Below are 25,058 nucleotides of genomic sequence, written 5' to 3'. Positions count from 1 at the left end.
GGGAGAGGAGAAGAAGCCCTGAGAATCAGCTCTGGCTGTACAGATTCTTGTTGATATGACAATGACCTATCTCCAAGCTGGTTCACCCTCAATTTAAAGAAGGGTTAATTGTTTTCAGTAGAAGTCAAAGTCTTAATTAGCTCAAGTTTGACTATAAAGATGTAGGAAAACTGATTAATACCATCACTTTATAATAAAGCTGTAATATCATTTTGGGTTTTTTTTCCTGAGCTTAGTGTTAATCTTAGTTCATCTAAAAACTGTTCTCTTTCTTGTTTTTTAGCAAGTAATAGTTATCAGAAGATGCAAATATAGGTAAATCTTATGAATATTTACATAAAACAACTTGGAAATGGCCAGATTCATTTTGTAGATCTTCTGAAAGTCTATAGGAAGGGCAGTAGAAACAGTGCCATAGTAAGTGTGGTTGTTACAAACAGACTCAGATTACCAAACGTTAAGTAGCAGTTTCTGAATTTTTACTAGTAAGTTTATAAATTTAAGGACTACAGAATATCGGTACTATGTCATGGGAATTGGGACATGGCCATAATTAATTCTCTTGCTAAATTTATTTAAATAGTTGTTTGAGTAATATGAGAAGTTACTATATTTCCACAGAAATGAATTCAAGAGTCATTGCTATACAAACAGCAAAAATATCGAAGAAGGCTCATTCATATCAAGAAATTTTTACTAGAATAAAACCGTCCATACATGTAGCTTCATGTCCAAATTGAGAGCAAAGTAGTAAGACAGGCTTGGACCTGAAACCCTGGGACCCTTTGCTGCAGCGCTTGCACCTGGACAGTCTCCTCCAGCAACAAAATACAAATAAACTATAAGGAACTAAAAATAACTGTGTGCGTGCACAGTTGGGCTAAATTATGAACAACAAGACACAAGAAGACCAAAAACCCAACTGCCACTTCTGACCAGCCCAGAGGAAAAGCAGGGTACTGCGCATGCCCCCTGCACACAGCACCGCCAAGGGGGTGGGCAGACCGCCTAAGCCACCCCTCCGGCCGGACCCCTGGACCCACCCCTACCCTCACCCCATATAAGGAAGCAGTTTACCCCCGTTCAGGGAGGGAGCAAGGGAACGTGTTACTTGTTTTTGCTCCCTCGTACTGCAGCAGGAGCCCCAATAAAGCCTTGCCTGAATTTCTTGACTGGCCTCTTATCAATTTCCATTGATTAAGGAGGCCAAGAACCCTGGTTGGTAACTAGTTCTAACAGTGCTTTGCTTGAATCGGCTCCTTTCAAATGGCACTTTGTTTCCATCTTGAGGCAGAGCCTGAAGGTGGAGGAAAAGTCAAGACTCCTTTTGGGGGGAATGGGGGCGGGGCGGGTGGGTGGTGGTGTGCAGGGCAGGATGAGGTGGGACAAAGTACACCCCAAGTCCTGTCCGTTTTGCCTTCTTCCTCCTGTTTCAGCCTCTCCCCACCGTCTTTCCTTCACTCCCCTTTAACCCACACTGTCTGCAAATGTTTGGAAGAGCAAGGGCATGTATGGTAATGGCTGGTTGAAGAGGGAGCTGGAACAGAAAACTGTATACATTTCAACTACTTTTAATCCTCACCTGCAATCCTACATATTTTAATCCTTATATTTGTGCTGGGTCTCCTAGCTCACTCTGGCCTCACTCCCACCTTCAGGTGCCCTAGAGTACACCCCTGTCACAGGGTGGCCCTGGCAGCTGGTCTCAGAGAACATCATGGAGGGCCTGTTCTGAGACTTGGCTTCTCAACTCAACGGCCCCCCGGCCCTGCTTCAGTGTGATGATGGCGCCAAGGCCCGGCTGAGGGCAAGAGAAAGTCCCTGAGGGTGGTTCAGGATCGTGGCACGTTCCCCCTGCAAGGCCCTGTCCACACAGACTCGAGAACTAGCTGAGTTGAGGGTGACGAGTAAGCCAGATTTGGGGTTGTTACCAACACTTCAACCACGAGCCTTTCATTCGTTTGACTCTAGACATTTGTCCTGTTTTCCACTAAGGGCTGGAAAAAATGCCGGCAATTCTTTGGAAGTTTGATAGCACCTAGTAGACTTCTGTTACAGTGTTGCCAAAAGTGTGACAGGCAAAGGCGCCACTGATGGTGAAGATGCTACATGGACAAAATTTTTTAATCCAATAGCTAGAACTTACCTTAACAAGTAAAATATATATATATAAACAGTATATTAAAGTCATAATTTCACAGATGTTATTGCTTATGAGGAGAAGTTAAAAAAAAGAAGAAAGAGATGCATTCACATCCATTTAAAGTAAAACACGAAGTAAACAAGAGTACTGGTAGTGAGCTGAGACTGCAAAAATGAAGAAGGTGGCAAGAAAACGGCACCCATTTTCACAGCTCCTGAACAGCAGCATGGTCTATCCAGTCTTTAAAAGCATAGTTCACTACTCCTCCTGAAATACAGGCTACTGTCCCACTGGCCATCCATCTAAAAATACATGCTAATCCTTCCCCTGATAGCTATAAGCCCAGGTGCTACAGGCCACACCTATGGGATGCAGGCTTGCTTAAGGTGCTTCTGTCCACTGTGCACCACCTATATCCTCTTTGATCTTGGCAAGCAAGTGTGTGTGGGAATCAGTTGAGACTGACAGAAAACAGAACGTGTTCCTGACCACCTTCCCTTGACTCTGGGGATAGGAGCTGACCATGGGGGTGGCTTTGTACAATCAATACAAATCCCTGGCTATACAGATGCTTGTTCTGAACCGGCTCCTGAACTCTCCTATGAGAGCCTGAAGTCAGGGACTGGGAATCAGGTAGACAAGTAGAGCAGGTTCCCCCTGCAAGGCCCTGATCCTCACACTTTAAAATTTATACCTTGATTATGTGATAAAATTTTGGGATGAGCTGGATAAAGTGACTGCCAGAAAGGAATCATTATTTCTGGTTGATGCTCCCCAACATCTAGCCAGTTTATGGTCAATAATCCCATCTAGTAAGTTAACTCATGAGTTATCTAAGTATATGTTTTGCTTCCAGTTTACCTTGAGGGATACACCAAGAAGTTTCACGGTTCAAGGTCAAACATTTTTGGCTGCTTTTCTAGCATTTTTAACATTGCTTTTATGGGCGCTTACTTGTTTATATCTGCCTAAAGTACTTTTCTGGATAAAGTTACATTGGCCCATGTTCTCTGGCAGAGAACTTGAGGGCCTTGACTGTCCATGCAATGAAGTGGACACTAAATTCTCACGTGAACAGAACTCCCCACATGTGCTCAGTGGACTAACGTCACTTGTGACTTACTTCATCTTATCTTTCCTATTTACATTTTCCACTCTAATCTCTCCCAGTGTCAAATTCTCTATATGAAAAATGAGATAATAAGCCTATCATGAGAATTTAAAAAGATGTATATAAACTGCTTTGTATTCTCTGGTACACATACTTAACATATTGTTAACAGTAGCCAACATTTACTGAGTGCTGACCATGCACCATGACTTACTCTAAGCACTCTGCAAGTGTATTTAATCCTCATAGAACTCTATGAGGTTGGTGTTGGTATTACCCCCATTTTACAGATGAGGAAACTGAGGCCCAGAGATGTTAACAAATTTGACCAAGGTCTCCAATCTATCACAGGTAAAACTTGGATTTGAACCCAGGCTCCCCGACTCTGAGCCTGGGCTCTTAACTCCTACTACTATGGTAGCTACTCCACTAAAGCTATTTTTAAAAAAATAATTTCTCTTGTTTTTCCTATTATTTATTTATTTATTTATTTTCAGAGGCTGCACGCAGTTACATTTAGGGTCACTAACTTACCCAGAACTTCCCAGTTTTATAACTGAAAGTCCCATCTCTCAGGTTACCACTCAGTAGTTTTATTATTATGTTGTTTATCTTTGCAGCAGGACCACTGCTTGTACATACAGATACCTTTGTGCAAATTAGGAAAAAGGGGTATTCACTTACATTCAACATACTTTTAATCTTGCATCCATTACATTTATGTAGACTACCTTAAATCCTTCATGGTATAAGATGGGGTAAGAGAAACAAATATAGAAACAGACTTTCACACTGTATTTAACACATTAAGATCTATGGGTAAGTATTAATACATGTGTTACCTTTATATCCTTGTTCTGTCTCCCTGAGATCAATTTTGGTTATTGGTTTGAAATCAGTATCCCATAATCGTATACACCCATCTCGTCCACCAGTGGCAAAGCCTTCTTCGCAAGCATACATGCTGAAGATTCCAGCCTGTTGATTAAGGCAGATAATACTCAATGCTGCAATCATTCTAAACAGTCATTATAGCTGGATCTTGATGATAAAAATACAAAACAAAGTAAAAACAAAACAAAAAACAAATCTCTTGCTCTCTATTGAAATCCTGGCAATAGAACAAGTAGCCATTTTAGCTAGATTAAAAATTCATAATACCACTAAAGCAGACTAGTTCAAGTGCTCCTTTGCCACGATTAAACTAATAACAGGCTGTAAAAAAAATTCAGGAATTCCTTGGCTAAAGCAAATATAAAAATCATACATTTCTTTCTGTGACAGCTAATCATTATAAAGACAACGGTGGAGGTGTTTCATATAAATTCCTTTTAAAACAAGTAAAGATATGCGGGCTAGGAACACAAACACTTCTATAGGGACAATGGTGACAGAAATGCATCCTGATGAGCTCAAGCACGCACCATCTGAGCCTAAATGGAAGCATAAATTACATTTGTGTTAGCTTGTTAAGCATTATTTGAAGATGCTCTTCACCTCTGATGTGGTTTCACAACTTAAAGATGCTTTTCCATGGAAAATGTGTTACAAGAGTATAATGTTGACATAATACCCAGTGTAAAGAGAAATTAGGTTACTAACGCAGCTGTTTTTATGAATGAGGACCAATACTGACCTTTTGTTTCAAGAGCTGTTTCATAATTAGCGAAGCCAAGAAAATTGGTCTTCAACATACAAGACAGTGAAAGTTCTAAAATTTCATAGCTCTTTTGCTAAGAGTTGCTGAAACTTTTCTTCAGGTTCATAGTAATAGGGCAAGAAGCTAAAGGTCTGTTGAGTTTCTGATAACATTTTACCAAATTTCCATTTATTACAACAGGCTTTACCTTTCACATCATCTCCCCATTCTTCTGGTCATTTCTACTTTACCATCTATAGACACAGCCATATAACTATTTTAATATATATCAGAATTCAGCAGAGTGCCCAGAGTCAAATTTGTCCTTGTTCTTACAGAGCAGACCATCAAAAGAATTTATCAGTGGTTTTTGTTTGCATTTTAAGAAACTGTGATGTGGACATGGAGGTGACGCTCTCTCACTCAGGATGAGGAAAATCTACCTTATTAACCACTATAAAAATAACAGCTGTCTCCACCCTTGCTATTCAACATATGGGCCACTGGCCAGCAGCAGTAATGTCATCCCAGACCCACTGAGTAACAGTCCGCATTTTTTTAACATCTTTATTGGAGTATAACTGCTTTACACTGCTCTATTAGTTTCTGCTGTACAAAAAAGTAAATCAGCTATACGTATACATATATCACCACCTCTCCTCCCTCTTGCATCTCCCTCTCACCCTCCCTACCCCAACCCTCTAGCTGGTCACAAAGCACCAAGCTGATCTCCCTGTGCTATGTGGCTGCTTCCCACTAGCTATCTATTTTGCATTTGGTAGTGTATATATATCAGTGCTGTCTAACTTCGTCCCAGCTTACCCTTACCCCCTCCCCGTGTCCTTAAGACCACTCTCTATGTCTGAGTCTTTATGCCTGTCCTGCCTCTAGGTTCTTCATAACTTATTTTTTTTTAGATTCCATATATATGTGTTAGCATACGGTATTTGTTTTTCTCTTTGACTTACTTCGCTCTGTATGACAGACTCTAGGTCCATCCACCTCACTACAAATAATTCAATTTCGTTTCTTTTTATGGCTGAGTAATATTCCATTGCATATATGCGCCACATCTTCTTTATTCATTCAACTGTTGATGGACACTTAGGTTGCTTCCATGTCCTGGCTATTGTAAATAGTGCTGCAATGAACATTGTAGTACATGACTCTTTTTGAGTTATGGTTTTCTCAGGGTATATGCCCAGTAGTGGGATTGCTGGGTCATATGGTAGTTCTGTTTTCAGTTTTTTAAGGAACCTCCATACTGTTCTCCATAGTGGCTGTATCAATTTACATTCCCACCAACAGTGCAAGAGGGTTTCCTTTTCTCCACACTCTCTCCAGGATTTATTGTTTGTAGATTTTTTGATGATGGCCATTCTGGCCGGTGTGAGGTAATACCTCATTGTACTTTTAATTTGCATTTCTCTAATGATTAGTGATGTTGAGCATCCTTTCATGTGTTTGTTGGCAATCTGTATATCTTCTCTGGAGAAATGTCGATTTAGGTCTTCTGCCCATTTTTGGATTGGGTTGTTTGTTTTTTGGTATTGAGCTTCATAAGTTGCTTGTATATTCTGGAGATTAATCCTTTGTCAGTTGCTTCGTTTACAAATATTTTCACCCATTATAAGGGTTGTCTTTTTGTCTTGTTTGTGGTTTCCTTTGCTGTGCAAAAGCTTTTAAGTTTCATTAGGTCCCATTTGTTTATTTTTGTTTTTATTTCCATTTCTCTAGGAGGTGGGTCAAAAAGGATCTTGCTGTGATTTATGTCATAGAATATTCCGCCTATGTTTTCCTCTAAGAGTTTTATAGTGTCTGGTCTTACGTTCAGGTCTTTAATCCATTTTATTTTTGTGTATGGTGTTAGGGAGTATTCTAATTTCATTCTTTTACATGTAGCTGTCCAGTTGTCCCAGCACCACTTACTGAAGAGGCTGTCTTTTCTCCATTGTATATTCTTGCCTCCTTTATCAAAGATAAGGTGGCCATATGTATGTGGGTTTATCTCTGGCCTTTCTATTCTGTTCCATTGATCTATAATCTGTTTTTGTGCCAGTACCATACTGTCTTGATTACTGTAGCTTTACAGTATAGTCTGAAGTCAGGAAGCCTGACTCCTCCAGCTCCATTTTTCTTTCTCAATTTGCTTTGGCTATTTGGGGTCTTTTGTGTTTCCATACAAATTGTGAAGCTTTTTGTTCTAGTTCTATGAAAAATGCCATTGGTAGTTTGATAGGGATTGCATTGAATCTGCAGATTGCTTTGGGTAGTACAGTCATTTTCACAATATTGATTCTTCCAATCCAAGAACATGGTACATCTCTCCATCTGTCTGTATCACCTTTAATTTCTTTCATCAGTGTCTTATAGTTTTCTGCATACAGGTCTTTGTCTCTGTAGGTAGGTTTATTCCTAGGTATTTTATTCTTTTTGTTGCAGTGGTAAATGGGAGTGTTTCAATTTGTCTTTCAGATTTTTCATCATTAGTGTATAGGAATGCAAGAGATTTCTGTGCATTGATTTTGTATCCTGCTACTTTACCAAGTTCATTGATTAGCTCTAGTGGTTTTCTGGTAGCATCTTTAGGATTCCCTATGTATAGTATCATGTCATCTGCAAATAGTGACAGTTTTACTTCTTCTTTTCTGATTTGGGTTCCTTTTCTTGCTTTTTCTTCTCTGACCGCATTGGCTAAATCTTCCAAAACTATGTTTTATGGTAGTTGTGAGAGTGGGCAACCTTGTCTTTTTCCTGACCTTAGTTGAAATGGTTTCAGTTTTTCACCATTGAGAACGATGTTGGCTGTGGGTTTGTCATATATGGCCTTTATTATGTTGAGGTAAGTTTCCTCTATGTGCACTGTCTGGAGAGTTTTTATCATAAATGGGTACTGAATTTTGTTGAAAGCTTTTTCTGCATCTATTGAGATGATCATATGGTTTTTCTCCTTCAATTTGTTAATATGATTTATCACATTGATGGATTTGTGTATATTGAAGAATCCTTGCATTCCTGGGATAAACCCCACTTGATCATGGTGTATGATCCTTTTAATGTGCTATTGGATTCTGTTTGCTAGTATTTTGCTGAGGATTTTTGCATCTATGTTCATCAGTGATATTGACAACCTGCATTTTAACAAGATCTCCAGGAGATTCGTGGGCACATTAACGTTTAAGAAATGCTGGTTGGGCTTCCCTGGTGGTGCAGGGGTTGAGAGTCCGCCTGCCGATGCAGGGGATACGGGTTCGTGCCCCGGTCCAGGAAGATCCCCCATGCCGCGGAGCGGCTGGGTCCGTGAGCCATGGCCGCTGAGCCTGCGCGTCCGGAGCCTGTGCTCCGCAACAGGAGAGGCCACAAGAATGAGAGGCCCGCGTACCGCAAAAAAAAAAAAAAGAAATGCTGGTTTAGAAGATGAAACTGACGATGAAATACTTCTAGTTTCTGTCAAGCTGCTGCTGCTGAATTACAACACTAATCAGTCCATCGATAATTGAGACGAAAGCGAATTAAGTTATTAAGCTTTTGAAATATTAATTTCTTCCAGGTGAAGAAAAATAATTAGGGAAATCCTTCATGAATGTTTAGTGAGTGTTCAGCAGAACTGGCTGATCTTAAAGCAACAGGGCAAAAATACAGAGATTTGTGACTTTAACTTACTTAATAAGTCATTCCCAAATTTCTATACGGAAATACTTACACTATGTGCTCCTTGAATGGTGCGGACTAAATTGAGTCCTTTCCAGACATAGATGTCGCCATTTAAAGCACCAGAGTAGGTGATGTCTTCTTTGGCACATGCAAGGCAAAGGATGGTCTGAAGATCCCCTGTTTTGCCAAATATCCCTCTTTTTGCAGTCAGGGCATTTCCACATAGTGTCCAAAACTAGAAAATAAGTGATAAAATAAATAGATCCAAAAAAAAAAGAGTATTCTGATGCATCTCATTATTGGTATTTATTTGCTAATGTTTCAATACATTTTACATAATTTACTATAGGTGCACTAGATACACATAATTTAACTTGTTTTATTACAACGGCAGAGAACTGCAAAACATTTTAGCCAACTACTAGCAGTAAAAAACTTATAACAATATTTTTTAAACTTTCAAAGTTCCAACATTCCAAAACTTTGCTAAATGCTTAATTTTTTTGTTGTTTAATTTCTTGTCAAGTTATAGCACTAGTATAGGTTCACCGTAGAGAAGTTTAGAAACAGAAAAAAGTGAAAAGAGGAAAATTGGAATTATTCACAACCTCCTGTTAACATGTTGATATATCTTCTAGGTATTTTTGTTGCACGTATATATATATGCTTTTAGAAATAATTTCTAACTAAAAATTACATAAATCTTCACTGTAGAAACATTACTCAGAAATGTTTCTAAATTTAAGTTATATTTCATATAGCCAAATAATTGACTAGGCTTTTCAGTTTTAGTTGCTTAATTTATTATGAGGGAGACCATAAGCATAAAGGTTGAGCTGCTTTATAGATAGCAGCAGGGAGACTCCCATGGTTATGTAGAAATTAAGTATTTCATACTGACATATTTTCTTTCAGTATGTGAACTGGTATAATTTTACTGCCATGTATGTAGTCTCTCACAATTTATAAAGGCTCTTTACATGTGTTTAGTTATTTGATCTTCATAATACCCTTACGAATAGGCTAAGGCAGATATTACTATTACACCCATTTGGAAAGGAGAGAAAGAAGGCATAAGTGACTTGCCAAAGGTTCATCAGGGGTTATACATGAGAAAGTATTGAAATATTTGCCTTGAGAACTTTAAATCCAATGAAGAAGATACATATAAAACAAAAAAGATCATTTGAAGGCAGCATATTCAGATTGCATACAAGTGGTAAGGAAATTTGAAGGTAGAGAGCCATGTTGAATTAACTGGAATGAACAAAAATAGGATTTGGATCATTGGTGAGGAAGAAATTGCATCGTGGTTTAGGAGAGCAGGGTTAGGTGAATCCAAGTGACAGGAAATGTGTGTGGAAAAATTAGTGACAACCCTAATATTCTGTGCCTGCAGGAGAGGAAAAATGATGGTCCTCTCAGAGTAGCTGGGTATTGGAGGAAGCAGTTCTAGATGGGTGCACCCCTCAGGAGGGCCAGGACTCAGGCAGCTGTGGAGGTGGTGGCCCTTGGAGAGAATGAGAGAAAGATGTGCCATCATCTGAGACTATACAAGATTCTTCTCTCATTAAGTATCAACTCTGGTGATTTGCTTCTTTGGCTATTACTGATTTTACAAAAAGGCACTAAAGTATACATCAAACGAATAAGAACAATCTGGGGAAAGATAGTTAGGTATATGCCTTGGGAAAACATTTAAGTATTAACTTTGAAACTGAACAAACTATGAGACATAAACAACTACTGGTTGTACCTACATGCCAAAGAACTTGCTGGTACATGGTGATGCTTAAGGCAGACATTTATCCTTCTATATCTCCCCATGCATGAAAATTAAAGGAAGCGTAACTATTTGGTAATTATTATCCCTTTAACTTGGGATGTGTACTTCGGCCTGAGTTGTTGAAATATTTCTAGATGGACAACCACAAAAAAGAGAGACTTATCCCTACACAAAGATTTTTTCTGATGAAATCACCCAGTCAGATGACATAATGTCAACATGAAACATTCCAGATAATCAGATGATTCTCTAAAAAGGCATATATAGCTGTAATGACAGGATAAGCATGAGAATTTCTGCAGAAAATGGCAAATCTGAGACATTATCTCTTCTTGAGAAGCACTTCATGTTTGGAAAACAGTGACAGATTAGGGTAGCAACACACCATTAACTCCACATCAAATGAAAGCACATTGTTTATCTTCTCCAATCTCCATTCACAGATTGTAATGCAAATTTTGTTAGAACTGGCAGGTACTTGGGAGCTCATCTGCCCCTAAGTAATCCCTGAGGTCCCTTCTGTCTGCGACTAGAGAATGGAGAAAGAACAATAACAGCCAACAAACCTGGTAGGCTCATTTCCTGTAAAACCAAGCAAGCAGAAAATGCTCAACTGCTACTGTTTTTCAAGCATTCGTTTCAGATAATCATAATTTGCCTGTTTGCCAAACACTGGGGATTGTAAAATGAGAAAGAATTTTACCCTAGCTACAAAAATTTCACATAAAAATATTTTCTTGGGGGCTTCCCTGGTGGCGCAGTGGTTGAGAGTCCCCCTGCCGACCGGGGTTCGTGCCCCGGTCCGGGAAGATCCCACATGCCGCTGAGCCTGCGCATCCGGAGCCTGTGCTCTGTGACAGGAGAGGCCACAACAGTGAGGCGCCCGCATATCGCAAAAAAAAAAAAAAAAATTTCTTGGAGTGCATCAGAGATTCTGCATTCACCTTGTGACTGGAATGATTCGTTTGATGTTAGGCAGCTTTGGGGAAAAAAGGTGAGGGTCCTGGAATTGGATGTAGAAAATACAGATAGTGAAAATAATTTGTTAAAGCCTGCTGAAATTTGTTGTGGATTTCCTTCTAAACAAAATTAATAAAGAATGACATAATTAATAAAGAATCTGCATTTGGAGATTCTTCCATTTGAGGTAAAAATGCTTGGTTTTACTTAGAAAAAAATGCCTAGGTCTGCCAAAACACAATTAACAAATTTAACAGGACAAACAGCTCTTAGTGTTTTCAAATGAGGTTCCAGGGTTCTATCTGCCTCTGCTTTTAGAATCAACTGATTAAAGGAGTTAACCAAAGATGGAAAGAAACAGGGAAACTGGACAAATCTATCAATTAAAGCAGCTAATCTATTACCTTTGATAATCTGGTTTGGGGGTGGGGACTTAAGCCAAGATAGATCATTAAAGAAATAATTGCTAAGAGAAAAGAGCTTGTCAAAGGGAGCCAGAAACGGAGTTTAAATCTTATCTGTGCCACTATTTTTGTAGTCCTAGGAAATGGGAAAAGAAATTAATATTATTGTGCCCCTACTGGTTCCATACACTGTTTAATGTAACTCTTAAATTCAGGAGGTAGTTATCCCCACCCCCCTTTTTATCCTGTCTTTTTTGTTTTTGTTTTTTTGGGAAAGAAAGAAATTCAGTCTCAGAGATAAAATAGCTTTCCCAGAATCAAGTAGAGGGAGACAGAACCAGGATTCAAAGTCAAACAACCTCCTAGGTCTTGGCTTCCTCACTGTGGAATATGCAAGTTGGCTGAAGGCTCCCTGGTCAGGGTGCCAGACTTCCAGAGAGCCACCATGGAATAATGGAATCCGGCTCATCTTGAGCTCATGTATTTCTTTGCTTGTGGCTGAAAGAACAACTCAGTGCCTCTTCCATATGTTATGATCAGAAACTCATGCTAGCAGATACATATCCTTGGTTAATTAAAAACTGTTAAGGGAATTAAGATGTAACGGCTACCATGTATTTCATGGCCAAAAATTTTCAAAATATTTGTTCCCTGGGAAAGAAAACTAAGATGTTCTTTGGTGATGAAAAAGTTGATAATCTGTGAACATGTTAAAGGGCCAAGGACCCTTCTGCTCCCCAGACCTATGATTCGATGGGTGACCAGTCCCTGCCTATTAACTCCTGACTGAAGGGCAACCCCTTCCCTGGGTTCTACTGCCTTCCAAGCCCACCCTACCAAACTCACCTATCCATTAAGGCTCAGCTCAAATAGCATCCCTTCCTGAACCACTTAACATTCCTCTAACCAGTTGGGATCTCTCTGTTATCCCTAGAGAATTTTGGTTTTGCCACTCTTACAGAATGTTCTATTTCAATGTTTTAATTGCTCAGTTTTAAGCAAACTGAAAATCGGGTCAGTTTTTATTCTATCACATGGTACAAACTCAACCAATGTTTATCAAATTTAATGAGTTTTCTAGTCTTTCAGTTGGACTGTATAAATTATGAGGAAGGATTGTCCAACTACTGTTGAAGCAAAAAGTGCCTCCATTTCAGCAAACATAGTCTCAGGTTAAAATCAGCTCTCTGCACAAGGATTATAAAATGTTTATGAAGCCCTAAGGACATGTGACACCTTTGAAGAGTAGAACCTATAGACTTATCTTTTTGTCCCCTGTGTTTCCATTACTTTTTTCTTATTTTGGAAGAAATGCATGTTATTGTAAAATAATTTTAAAATAATGGGAAAATTTAAAAACTATCAACTCACTACCCAAGATAACTGTTTAATGTTTTGGGATAGCCTTCCAATTTTTTCCTACACAAAAATATACTTTTAAAGCAAAAAAAATCAAAGCCACAAATTTATCCCACCCAGAAGTAGACTGTAAATAGATCTTAAATATGTCTAATAATATTAAATAATCCTCTAAAACATGACGTATGATTGCACAGTATTTCTTCATATGGATATACCATATTTTATTTAACCACCTGAGGGCAGTTAGGGGGTTTCAGGTCATCTTTTGTTTGGTTTTCTTTGCTATTGGTAAGTTATTCAGCAATGAACCAGTGCTTGGTTCATACTCCTAAGAATTTCCATGGGATAAATAACAAGATATGACATTACTGGCTGTGCTTACTTTGGCACCACATATACTAAAGTTGGGATGAAATTACTGTTTCAAAGGGTATCAACATTTCTAAGGTAATTGACAGGTATTGCCAAATTTCTGGACTGAAAGACTATACTCATTTACCCTTCCACCAGCAAGGTTTGAGAGTGTTCATTCCCCAAATCTTTCCCAATACTGGATACATTTTGATCATCATTTTGATATATTAAAAACATGGTTATTTTAAAATGTCTATTCCTTAATTATTAATGAGTCAGCATTTTCATGTGTCTATTAGCAGACAATTGAGAAAAATAAAAATATTGTGGACATTCTTTGTCCATTCTATAGATTTGCTAGAATTCTTTATATTTCAAGAACAAGCCAACATTCTATGCCTTGTTGCCTATACTTTGCTAGTTTGTGGTCTGCCTCTTTTGTTTCTTGGGGGTAGTGAGAAGGTAAACAGAATATTTTAATATTTATATAGTTGAATCTATAGTATTATCCTTTGATGGAAGAAATTTTCACCTATTTGGGTGTGGGGAAGCCATTCTGGCTTATATGTGATTTGGCCTGAATTTTATGTGAACTAGAACAGCCTGACATATGGCCTGTCAAACATACATTGTAGGGGGCTTCCCTGGTGGCGCAGTGGTTGAGAGTCCGCCTGCCGATGCAGGGGACGCGGGTTCGTGCCCTGGTCTGGGAGGATCCCACATGCCGCGGAGCGGCTGGGCCCGTGAGCCGTGGCCGCTGAGCCTGGGCTCCGCAACAGGAGAGGCCACAGCAGTGAGAGGCCCGCGTACCAAAAAAAAAAAAAAAACATACATTGTACATTTGCTTTAACCATTAAAGAAGAGAATGCATTATCCAGAAGTAAAGAATGTTCTCTTTGAACATAGGAGTAAATGCCTACCCTTCCATGATGCCCATGTTAGTACTCCTTCAAAGACAAAGTTCCCTTCCCAGAGGTCAAGGTCATGCTGACTCTCTGTGTATGTGCTAATCTGAAACTACACATCTCTGTTGAAAGCTTGAAGGAATGTACCCTGTCATGTTTGATGTATGTATGTTCTTTGTTCAGAGAAAATATAAAACTGTGTTGAAAACCATGTTTCTCCAGAGTGCTTTCTTGCTTGGTGGAGACTGCACTCCCGGGCTAGTCCTCAGCTTGGTTGAAATAAAACTCCCTTCTATTCCTTACTGTAGACTGTTTATTTGTGTCAAACACCTTTATGGTTTATTTGCCTTTACATTTAGAAACACCTTTCTCCAACTTGAGAGAAATTAAATATTTACATATATATTCCTCTATTGTATAGTTTAACATTTAACTCTTTAATTCATAAATAATTTATTTTAGTATATGCTATGAAGTAATGACATACAACTAGAATAATAAATTTTTCTAGTGCCCACTTGTCAGATGTACTATTATTATATTCTAAATTGTCATACATATTAAGGTCTATTTCTCAGCTTAGTTTCTTTTTTGTTGGTTTTTATTTATCCTTACCCCAGTCTTGTACCATTTTAATTTTTGAAACTTCATAATATGCTTTAGTAAATAGTAGTGCATTTTCCTTTTCATTATTCTTTTTTGTGCCAAAGTTCTTGGTTCTCTTTCATTCTCATAGATTAACTTAGAATAACTTAAAGGGAAATGCTGTCAGATAACAATAAAGCTTATAAAGATTTTAATTGAACTTGTATTAAATATAAATTAACTTGGAGATAAATAATGCATTTATCATTTTTACACTTCATGTCCGGAATCAAAGTTGTCTCTCTCCATTTGCCCAGGTCTTCTTTCACATTCCTCTATAAAGTTCTATAATAGTTTTTAAATTAGGTCTTGCATATTTCTTGTTATGTTTATTTCTGAGCATTTTATCATGTGTCCCTTTCTAACCATTAAGTAGGAATAATGGGAAGGATCACGAAAAACTAGACTAAAAGAAGAACAAAAGAACTGGGAAACAGGAGGAGTTGGTTGGAGGAGTAACACAGACATTTCCTCTGTTCACACAGAAATGCACTATTTTTGTAGCAGCAGAGGTCCACACATGCTCTGTTCCAGCAAGTAACCTTTTACACTCTTTTCTTTATGGACTTTAACTTATATTATCTACAAACCTATAGACAGAAGATCCTGGGCCGTATCCCAGGGTCCAGGAGAAATTTTTGTTATGTCAGAGGAAAGGATGTCTATGGTGTTAATTTTGCTACCTGTGTAACAAAATAGAGAGGAGCAAATAGACAGAGGCAGGTCCTGCTCCACTAGTAATATTCCAGGCTGTGTAGTCTACAGGAAGCTAGGCATTTAAAAGCCAATGTCCCAGGCAGGTTTGTACCATATATCACTCTCCTTCTAGGTCCAACACAACATGGCATCTTTCTTCTAAAAGAACATATCAACATATCAAAAAGTTTTGACATATCAAAAAGTTTTGACATGCAATATGTATAAACATTCATAATGAAAAAACTTAATTCACAAAATTAAAATCAGAACTGTTTTAAAACATGCAATCCTAAAAGTATTATGAGTCTTCTGTCTTCTGTATAATATATATATGTTTTTTGTGGTACGCGGGCCTCTCACTGTTGTGGCCTCTCCCACTGCAGAGCACAGGCTCCGGACGCGCAGGCTCAGTGGCCATGGCTCACGGGCCCAGCTGCTCCGCGGCATGTGGGATCTTCCTGGATCGGGGCACGAACCCGCGTCCCCGGCATCGGCAGGCGGACTCTCAACCACTGCGCCAGCAGGGAAGCCCTTCTGTATAATATTTAATTAACATAAAGTTTCCTTTTCAGCTGCCTGCTGAGCACTTTGCTTGACTGTTGTTATACTGCATTTCTAAACGGGAGGCCCATCAGCTGATGTTAGTGTGCTCTGGGATCAGAGATGCAGGTAAGAAGCCTCCAAATTTAAAGGGCAAAAAGCAGTTTCAAGCAGTTTCTCAACACCAAATTATATATATAAACATCTGGAATTATTTTCATACAAGGTACCAAAATTTCTTTATAATAACTACTTTACCTTTATATGTTTCACTCCACAGCTAACCACTCTGTTTGGCTGATATGGATCCCAGGAAATATCAAAAATCTGTTTAAAAAAGATAAAAAGTTGCTCTGTTCAGCATTCATGTGTTTTTGCTTTCTTATAGATACTGTCCAATTGTCAAGACTCTATCCTAACATTCAGAGCACAATGTTACCTACCCAAATGGAGTACTTGGCTATGGAGATGAGTCAGGAATTGCTAATACACATTTTAGCACCTTGTATCTACTTACCTTAGTCCTGAATGAATAAGTAATAATTAACCACAATCATTGAGAACTGGTATCACATTTTTAACTTTGTCCATCCAAGGTTAATAAACTGTGATGATTTAGGATAGTTTTTTGATCAAATTTTTGGTGGTTCTCCACAATGCTAATAACACACTTTTGAGATAGCTTTACAATGAAAACAAAGAGAATGACAATTGTTTAAAGTGCATATTCCCCCAGCCCATGTCAGAGATTCTGATTTAGTGGATCAGAAATTAGGTCCAGGCACATGCATTTTAAAACACAGCCCAGGAGATTCTGATGCAGGTGGTCCATGGACCACATTCTGTGAAGCTCTAATAGAAAGAAGGACCAATTGTAGGGGCAGAGACTAGACTAGAGAAAGAGGCTGCTAACCTCTCATCAAGTAGGAAGCTATTGCTCCAATCATCAGACAAAGAAGGAGGACCTTTGATTAGGTAGAAAGGAACAAGTACTGACCACAGAAACAGCTCTGAAGAAAGAACACTCGGTCTAAGGACCAAGTATGAATAAGGTCCAAGTACCCATTTTATCTATGCGAGCTCAGGCAAGTCTTAGCATCTCTAACCTTAACCTCATCAACTCTAAAATGAATGAATGACACCATCTCAGTTCTGTTGTGAGGTCAATTAAGATAATGTATGTACGATCATTTTGCAGACTACAAAGCACTGATTATACAAATTAGTGCTATGGGCTAAGTATTTTAGTCACTAAAATAATCTTGAAAATAATCATTTGCCCATAAGCAACCAATAATAATTCATACTGTCGTCAACAATAAAGAGTAAAACTGTGTGATACAAATTATGGAGTCTGGGAGAACAGTGTTCTAAAAGCAGTATTTCATTAAAACATTCTAGGCTCTGAAAATTACAGAGTTCTCACTAGATAGCACTGTACTTTTTACAATCTACTCCTAACTGGAAAGTGTACAGTTCATCAGCAAAACAACAGGAAATTCATGTATAGATCCAGTCCAATTCAGCCACTTTGCAAGATAAGATATAATGGGATCATGGAACAGCAGAAACAGTAATATCCAATACGCAAGGTATGAGCAGGAAACAAGATGGTAGAGTAAGAGGACTTGCGCTCACCTCCTCTCATGAAAACACCAAAATCACAACTAACTGCTGAACAACCACCTACAAAAAAGACTTGAACCTACCAAAAAAGATATTCCACACCTAAAGACAAAAAAGAAGACAGTAGCAGGGGCACGTTCATGATATAATAAAATGCCATACCCACTGGGTGGGAGACCAAAAGCTGGAAAATAATTATATCACAGAGGTTCTCCCACAGGAGTGAGATCTGAGCCCCATGTCAGGCTCTCCAGCCTGGGGGTCTGGCATTGGGAGGAGGAGCCCCCAGAGCATTTGGCTTTGAAGGCCAGTGGGACTTCAGTGCAGGAGCTCCACACGACTGGGGGAAACAGAGACTCCACTCTTGGAGGGTGCAGACAAGGTTTCATATGCACTGGGACCCAGGGCAAAGCAGTGACTCCATAGGATCCTGGGCCAGACCTACCTGCAGGTCTTGGAGGATCTCCTGGGGAGGCAGTGGTTGGCTGTGGTTCACTGTGGGGGCAAGGACACTGGTAGCAGAGGTCCCAGGGAATATTTATTGGCGTGAGCTCTCCCAGATGTTGCCATTTTGGCACCGAGATCTGGCCCTACCAAACAGTTTGCAGGCTCCAGTGCTGGGATGCCTCAGGCCAAACAACCAGTGGTGGGGGTAGGGGGGAAACACAGCCCCACCCATCAGCAGACAGGCTGCCTAAAGTTGCCCTGAGCCAACAATTGCCTATAAATTCACCCCGTGACACGGCCCTGCACATCAGAGGGACAAGACGCAGCTCCACCCACCAGTGGGCAGGCACTAATCCCTCCTACAAGAAAGCTTCCACAAGCCCCTGGACCAACCTCACCCACCAATGGGCTGACACCAGAAGCAAGAATTACAATCCTGCAGCCTGAGAAACAGAGACCACAAACACAGAAAGTTAGACAAAATGAGATGGCAGAGAAATATATTCCAGATGAAGGAACAAGATAAAACCCCAGAAGAACTAAGGGAAGTAGAGATGGTCAATCTACCTGAAAAAGAAGTCAATTTACCTGAAAAAGGAGGGCATGGCATGATATATTTAAAGTGATGAAAGGCAAAAACCTACAGCCTACAAGAATACTCTACCCAGCAAGGCTCTCATTCAGATTCAGTGGAGAAATCAAAAGCTTTACAAACAAGCAAAGGCTAAGAGAATTCAGCACCGCCAAACCAGCTTTACAACAAATGCTAAATGAAATTCTCTAGCCGGAAAAGAAAAGGTCACAACTAGAAACAAAAAAATTACGAATGGGAAAGCACACCGGTAAAGGCAAACAAACGTACAGTAAATGTAGGAAATCATCCACACACAAATATGATATCCAAACCAGCAACCATGAGGACAGTACAAATGCAGGATATTGGAAATGCATTTGAAATTAAGACACCAGCAACTTAAAACAATCTTGTATATATATAGACTGCTATATCAAAACCTCATGGGAGAAATGTCTATTTAGGTCTTCTGCCCATTTTTGGATTGGGCTGTTTGATTTTTTGTTATTGAACTGCATGAGCTGCTTGTAAATTTTGGAGATTAATCCTTTGTCAGTTGCTTCATTTGCAAATATTTTCTCCCATTCTGAGTGTTGTCTTTTGGTCTTGTTTATGGATTCCTTTGCTGTGCAGAAGCTTTTAAGTTTCATTAGGTCCCATTTATTTATTTTTATTTCCATTTCTCTAGGAGGTGGGTCAAAAAGGATCTTGCTGTGATTTATGTCATAGAGTGTTCTGCCTATATTTTCCTCTAAGAGTTTGATAGTTTCTGGCCTCCAAAGAAGATATACAGATTACCGACAAACACATGAAAGAATGCTCATCATCATTAATCATTACAGAAATGCAAATCAAAACTACAATGAGATATCATCTCACACCAGTCAGAATGGCCATCATCAAAAAATCTAGAAACAATAAATGCTGGAGAGGGTGTGGAGAACAGGGAACACTCTTGCACTGTTCGTGGGAATGTAAATTGATACAGCCACTATGGATAACAGTATGGAGGTTCCTTAAAAAACTACAAATAGAACTACCATACAACCCAGCAATCCCACTATTGGGCATATACCCTGAGAAAACCATAATTCAAAAAGAGTCATGTACCAATATGTTCATTGTAGCTCTATTTACAATAGCCAGGACATGGAAGCAACCTCAGTGTCCATCAACAGATGAATGGATAAAGAAGATGTGGCACATATATACAATGGAATATTACTCAGCCATAAAAATAAATGAGATTGAGTTATTTGTAGTGAGGTGGATGGACCTAGAGTCTGTCATACAGAGTGAAGTAAGTCAGACAGAGAAAAACAAATACCGTATGCTAACACATATATATGCAATCTAAGAAAAAAAAAGGTCATGAAGAACCTAGGGGTAAGACGGGAATAAAGACACAGACCTACTAGAGAATGGACTTGAGGAAATGGGGAGGGGAAAGGGTAAGCTGTGACAAAGTGAGAGAGTGGCATGGACATATATACACTACCAAATGTAAAATAGCTAGCTAGTGGGAAGCAGCTGCATAGCACAGGGAGATCAGTTTGGTGGTTTGTGACCACCTAGAGGGGTCGGGTAGGGAGGGTGGGAGGGAGGGAGATGCAAGAGGGAAGAGATATGGGAACACAGGTATATGTATAACTGATTCACCTTGTTATAAAGCAGAAACTAAGACACCATTGTAAAGCAATTATACTCCAATAAAGATGTTAAAAAAAACCAAAACACCTCATGGGAACCACAAACCAAAAATTTACAATAGATACGCACACAAAAAATAAAAAGCAATGCAAACAACACTAAAGATGGTCATCAAATCACATGAGAACAAAAGAGAAAGAGAAGGAAAAATACCTACAAAAACAAATCCAAAACAATTAACAAGATGGCAATAAGAACATACATATGGATAATTACCTTAAGGGTAAATGGATTAAATGCTCCAACCAAAAGACACAGGCAGACTGAAAGTGAAGGGATGGAAATATCCCATGTAAACAGAAATCAAAAGAAAGCTGGAGTAGCAATACTCACATCAGACAAAATAGACTTTAAAGACTGTTATAAGAGACAAAGAAGGACACTACATAATGATCAAGGGATCAATCCAAGAAGAAGATATAACAATTGTAAATATATATGCACCCAACATAGGAGCACCTCAATATATAAGGCAAATGCTAACAGCAGTAAAAGCAGAAATCGACAGTAACACAGTGAAAGTGGCTTTAACACTCCAGTTTACATGAATGTACATATCATCCAGACAGAAAATCAATAAGGAACCACAGGCCTTAAATGACACATTTGACCAGATGGACTTAATTGATATTTATAGAAAGCAGCAGAATAAACATTCTTCTCAAATGCACATGGAACATTCTCCAGGACAGATCACATGCTGGGCCACAAATCAAGCCTCAGTAAATTAAAAAATACTGAAATCATATCAAGTATCTTTTCTGACCACAACACTATGAGATTTGAAATCAATCACACACACACACACGCACACACACACACACACCCCAGAACTGTAAAAAACACAAACACATAGACGCTAAACAATATGTTGCTAAACAAACAAAGGATCACTGAAGAAATCAAAGAGGAAATAAAAGAATACCTGGAGACAAATGACAATGAAAAGATGACAATCCAAAAACTATGGGACACAGCAAAAGCAATTCTAAGAGGGAAGTTTATAGCAATACAATCTTACTTCAGGAAACAAGAAAAATCTCAAATAAACAATCTTACACCTCAAGCAACTAGAGAAAGAACAAACAAAACCCAAAGTTAGTAGAAGGAAAGAAATCATAAAGATCAGAGCAGAAATAAATGAAAAAGAAATGAAGGAAATGATAGCAAAAATCAATGAAACTAAAAGCAGGTTCTTTGAAAAGATAGACAAAACTGACAAGCCTTAAGCCAGTCTCATCAAGAAAAAAAGGGAGAGGGCTCAAATCAATAAAATTAGAAATGAAAAAGGAGAAGTTACAACTGACACTACAGAAATACAAAGGATCATAAGAGACTACTACAAGCAACTATATGCCAATAAAATGGACAACCTAGAGGAAATGGACAAATTCTTAGAAAGGTATAGCCTTCTAAGACTGAACCAGGAAGAAATAGAAAATATGAACAGGCAAATCACAAGTACTGAAATTGAAACTGTGATTAAAAATCTTCCAACAAACAGAAGTCCAGGACCAGATGGCTTCACAGGTGAATTCTATCAAACATTTAGAGAAGCCTTAACACCTATTCTACTGAAACTGTTCCAAAAAATTGCAGAGGAAGGAACACTCCCAAATTCATTCTATGAGGCCATCATCACCCTGATACAAAAAAACAGACAAAGATACCACAGAAACAGAAAATTACAGGCCAATATCACTGATGAATATAGACACAAAAATCCTCAAAAAATAGTAGCAAAGATGAAGTGGGAGACTGGGATTGACATATATACACTACTATGTATAAAATAGATAACTAGTGAGAACCTATTGTATAGCATAGGGAACTCTACTCTGTGCTCTGTGGTGACCTAGATGGGAAAGAAGTCTGGGAGGAAGGGGATATATGTATACATATGGCTGATTCACTTTGCTGTACAGCAGAAACTAACACAACATTGTAAAGCAACTATACTCCAATTTTAAAAAAAACCAAAAACTATGATCACCTCAGTAGATGCAGAAAAACCTTTTGACAAAATTCAACACTGGTTTATGATAAAAACCCTCCAGAAAGTGGGCATAGAGGGAAACTATTTAAGCATAATAAAGGCCATATATGACAAACCCACAGCTAACATCACTCTCAATGGTTAAAAGCTGAAAGCATTTCCTCTAAGATCAGGAACAAGACAAGGATATCCACTCTCGCCATTTTTATTCAACATAGTTTTGGAAGCCCTAGCCATGGCAATCAGAGAAGAAAAATAAAAGGAATCCAAATTGGAAAAGAAGAAGGAAAACTGTCACTGTTTGCAGATAACATGATACTATACATAGAAAATCCTAAAGATGCTACCAGAAAACTACTAGAGCTCATCAATAAATTTGGTAAACAAAAAAGTTTTAACTTTGTATGGAAACACAAAAGACCCTGAATAGCCAAAGCCATCCTGAGAAAGAAAAACAGAGCTGGAGGAATCAGGCTCCCTGACCTCAGACTATACTACAAATCTGCAGTAATCAAAACAGTATGGTACTGGCAAAAAAAAACAGAAATATAGATCAATAGAACAGGATAGAAAGTGCAGAAATAAACCCTTGCACCTGTGGTCAACTGATCTACAACAAAGGAAGCAAGAATATACAATGGAGAAAAGACAGTCTCTTCAATAAGTGGTGCTGGGAAAACTGGACAGCTACATGTAAAAGAATGAAATTAGAACACTCCCTAACACCATACGCAAAATAAACTCAAAATGGGTTAAAGACCTAAATGTAAGACTGGATACTATAAAACTCTTAGAGGAAAACATAGGCAGAACACTCTATGACATAAATCACAGCAATCTTTTGGATCCACCTCCCAGAATAATGAAAATAAAAACAAAAATAAACAAATGGGGGCTAATGAAACTTAAAAAGCTTTTGCACAGCAAAGGAAACCATAAACAAAACAAAAAGACAACCCACAGAATGGGAGTAAATATTTGCAAACAAAGCAACCAACAAGGGATTAATCCCAAAATATACAAACACCTCATGCAGCTCCATATCAAAAAACAAACAAACCAAAAAAAAAAAAAGGGCAGAAGATCTAAACAGATATTTCCCTAAAGAAGACATACAGATGGCCAAAAAGCACATGAAAAGATGCTCAACATCACTAATCATTAGAGAAATGCAAATCAAAACTACAATGAGGTATCACCTCACACCAGTCAGAATGGCCATATGAAAAATTCTACAAACAATAAATGCTAGAGAGGGTGTGGAGAAAAGGGAACCCTCCCACACTGTTGGTGGGAATGTAAATTGGTACGAAAGAATGTAAATTGGTATAACCACTATGGAGAACAGCATGGAGGTTCCTTATACAACTAAAAAATAGAACTACCATATGATCCAGCAATCCCACTCCTGGGCATATATCCAGACAAAACCATGATTCGAAATGATACATGCACTCCAATGTTCATTGCAGCACTATTTACAATAGTCAAGACATGGAAGTAACCTAAATGTCCATTAACAGAGGAATAAAAAAGATGTGGTATAAGTACAATGGGATACTACTCAGCCATAAAAAAGAATGAAATAATACCATTTGCAGCAACATGGATGGACCTAGAGATTACCATACTAAGTGATGTAAGTCAGACAGAGAAAGACAAATATCACATGATATCACTTATATGTGGAACCTAAAAAAATGATACAAGTGAACTTATTTACAAAACAGAAACAGGCTCACAGCCTTCGAAAACAAACTTATGGTTACCATAGGGGAAAGGTGGGGGGGGAATAAGTTATGAGTTTGAGATTAACATATACACACTACTATATATAAAATAGATCATCAACAAGACCTATTGTATAGCACAGGGAACTATACTCAATATTGTATAATAATATATATTGGAAAAGAATCTGAAAAAGAATGGATATATGTATATGTACAACTGAATCACTTTGCTGTACACCTGAAATATAACATTGTAAATCAATTATACTTTAATATAAAATTAAAATTATATTAAAAATAAGTAAATAAAATTAATAAATTGAGAATAAATACTGATATAATTTAATGTAGAAAAAAAACCAAATGCAAGAATCACAAATATTTTCAACCTGCTCATTAAGTACTAAGTTAATACCAGTTAAATAGCAGTAAGTTAATATCAATACCTGGGGGTAAAGCCCAAGCATCACTATACTCTAAAAACTTCCCAGGATGTGTAGCCAGTGGTGGGAACCATTGCGCCAGAGGGGTGCCAGGCCTCTTCCAACACTAATGTTCCATTGCTGATCACTCCTGGACTTTCTGAGGACTTAATCCTCGAATACAATTTGCCCAAACGTTCAGTAAAAACTATGGGGGCCCCTTAAAATGAGAATTCTCCCTAGATGAATATGCCATTCATATAAAGAAATCTTTTAGCATTCACACCAATCAAGAGGCAGTGAATTTACATTTAATTAAGGCCTCATTCTGCATGGAGTTATATTTTG

At 38.4% G+C, this 25,058-nt stretch overlaps 1 protein-coding gene across 1 annotated transcript in view; it reads right to left on the bottom strand.

Annotated features, from left to right (window-relative positions):
* EML6 (EMAP like 6) overlaps window positions 1-25,058 on the bottom strand; it is a 355,810-nt gene that overhangs the window by 184,092 nt on the left and 146,660 nt on the right. Inside the window, exons 4-6 of the mRNA XM_032652246.1 lie at window positions 16,461-16,529; window positions 8,597-8,782; window positions 4,097-4,232 (exon numbers count right to left, since the gene is read on the bottom strand). Of these exons, the coding sequence (XP_032508137.1) occupies window positions 4,097-4,232; window positions 8,597-8,782; window positions 16,461-16,529 (391 nt within the window). The remainder of the gene's footprint in view (window positions 1-4,096; window positions 4,233-8,596; window positions 8,783-16,460; window positions 16,530-25,058) is intronic.

This window comes from Phocoena sinus, chromosome 13 (genome assembly GCF_008692025.1).
Source record: "Phocoena sinus isolate mPhoSin1 chromosome 13, mPhoSin1.pri, whole genome shotgun sequence".
NCBI lineage: Eukaryota > Metazoa > Chordata > Mammalia > Artiodactyla > Phocoenidae > Phocoena > Phocoena sinus.
The sequence above is the reverse complement of the archived record's forward strand: the minus strand, read 5'-3'. Positions and strand labels throughout refer to the sequence as shown.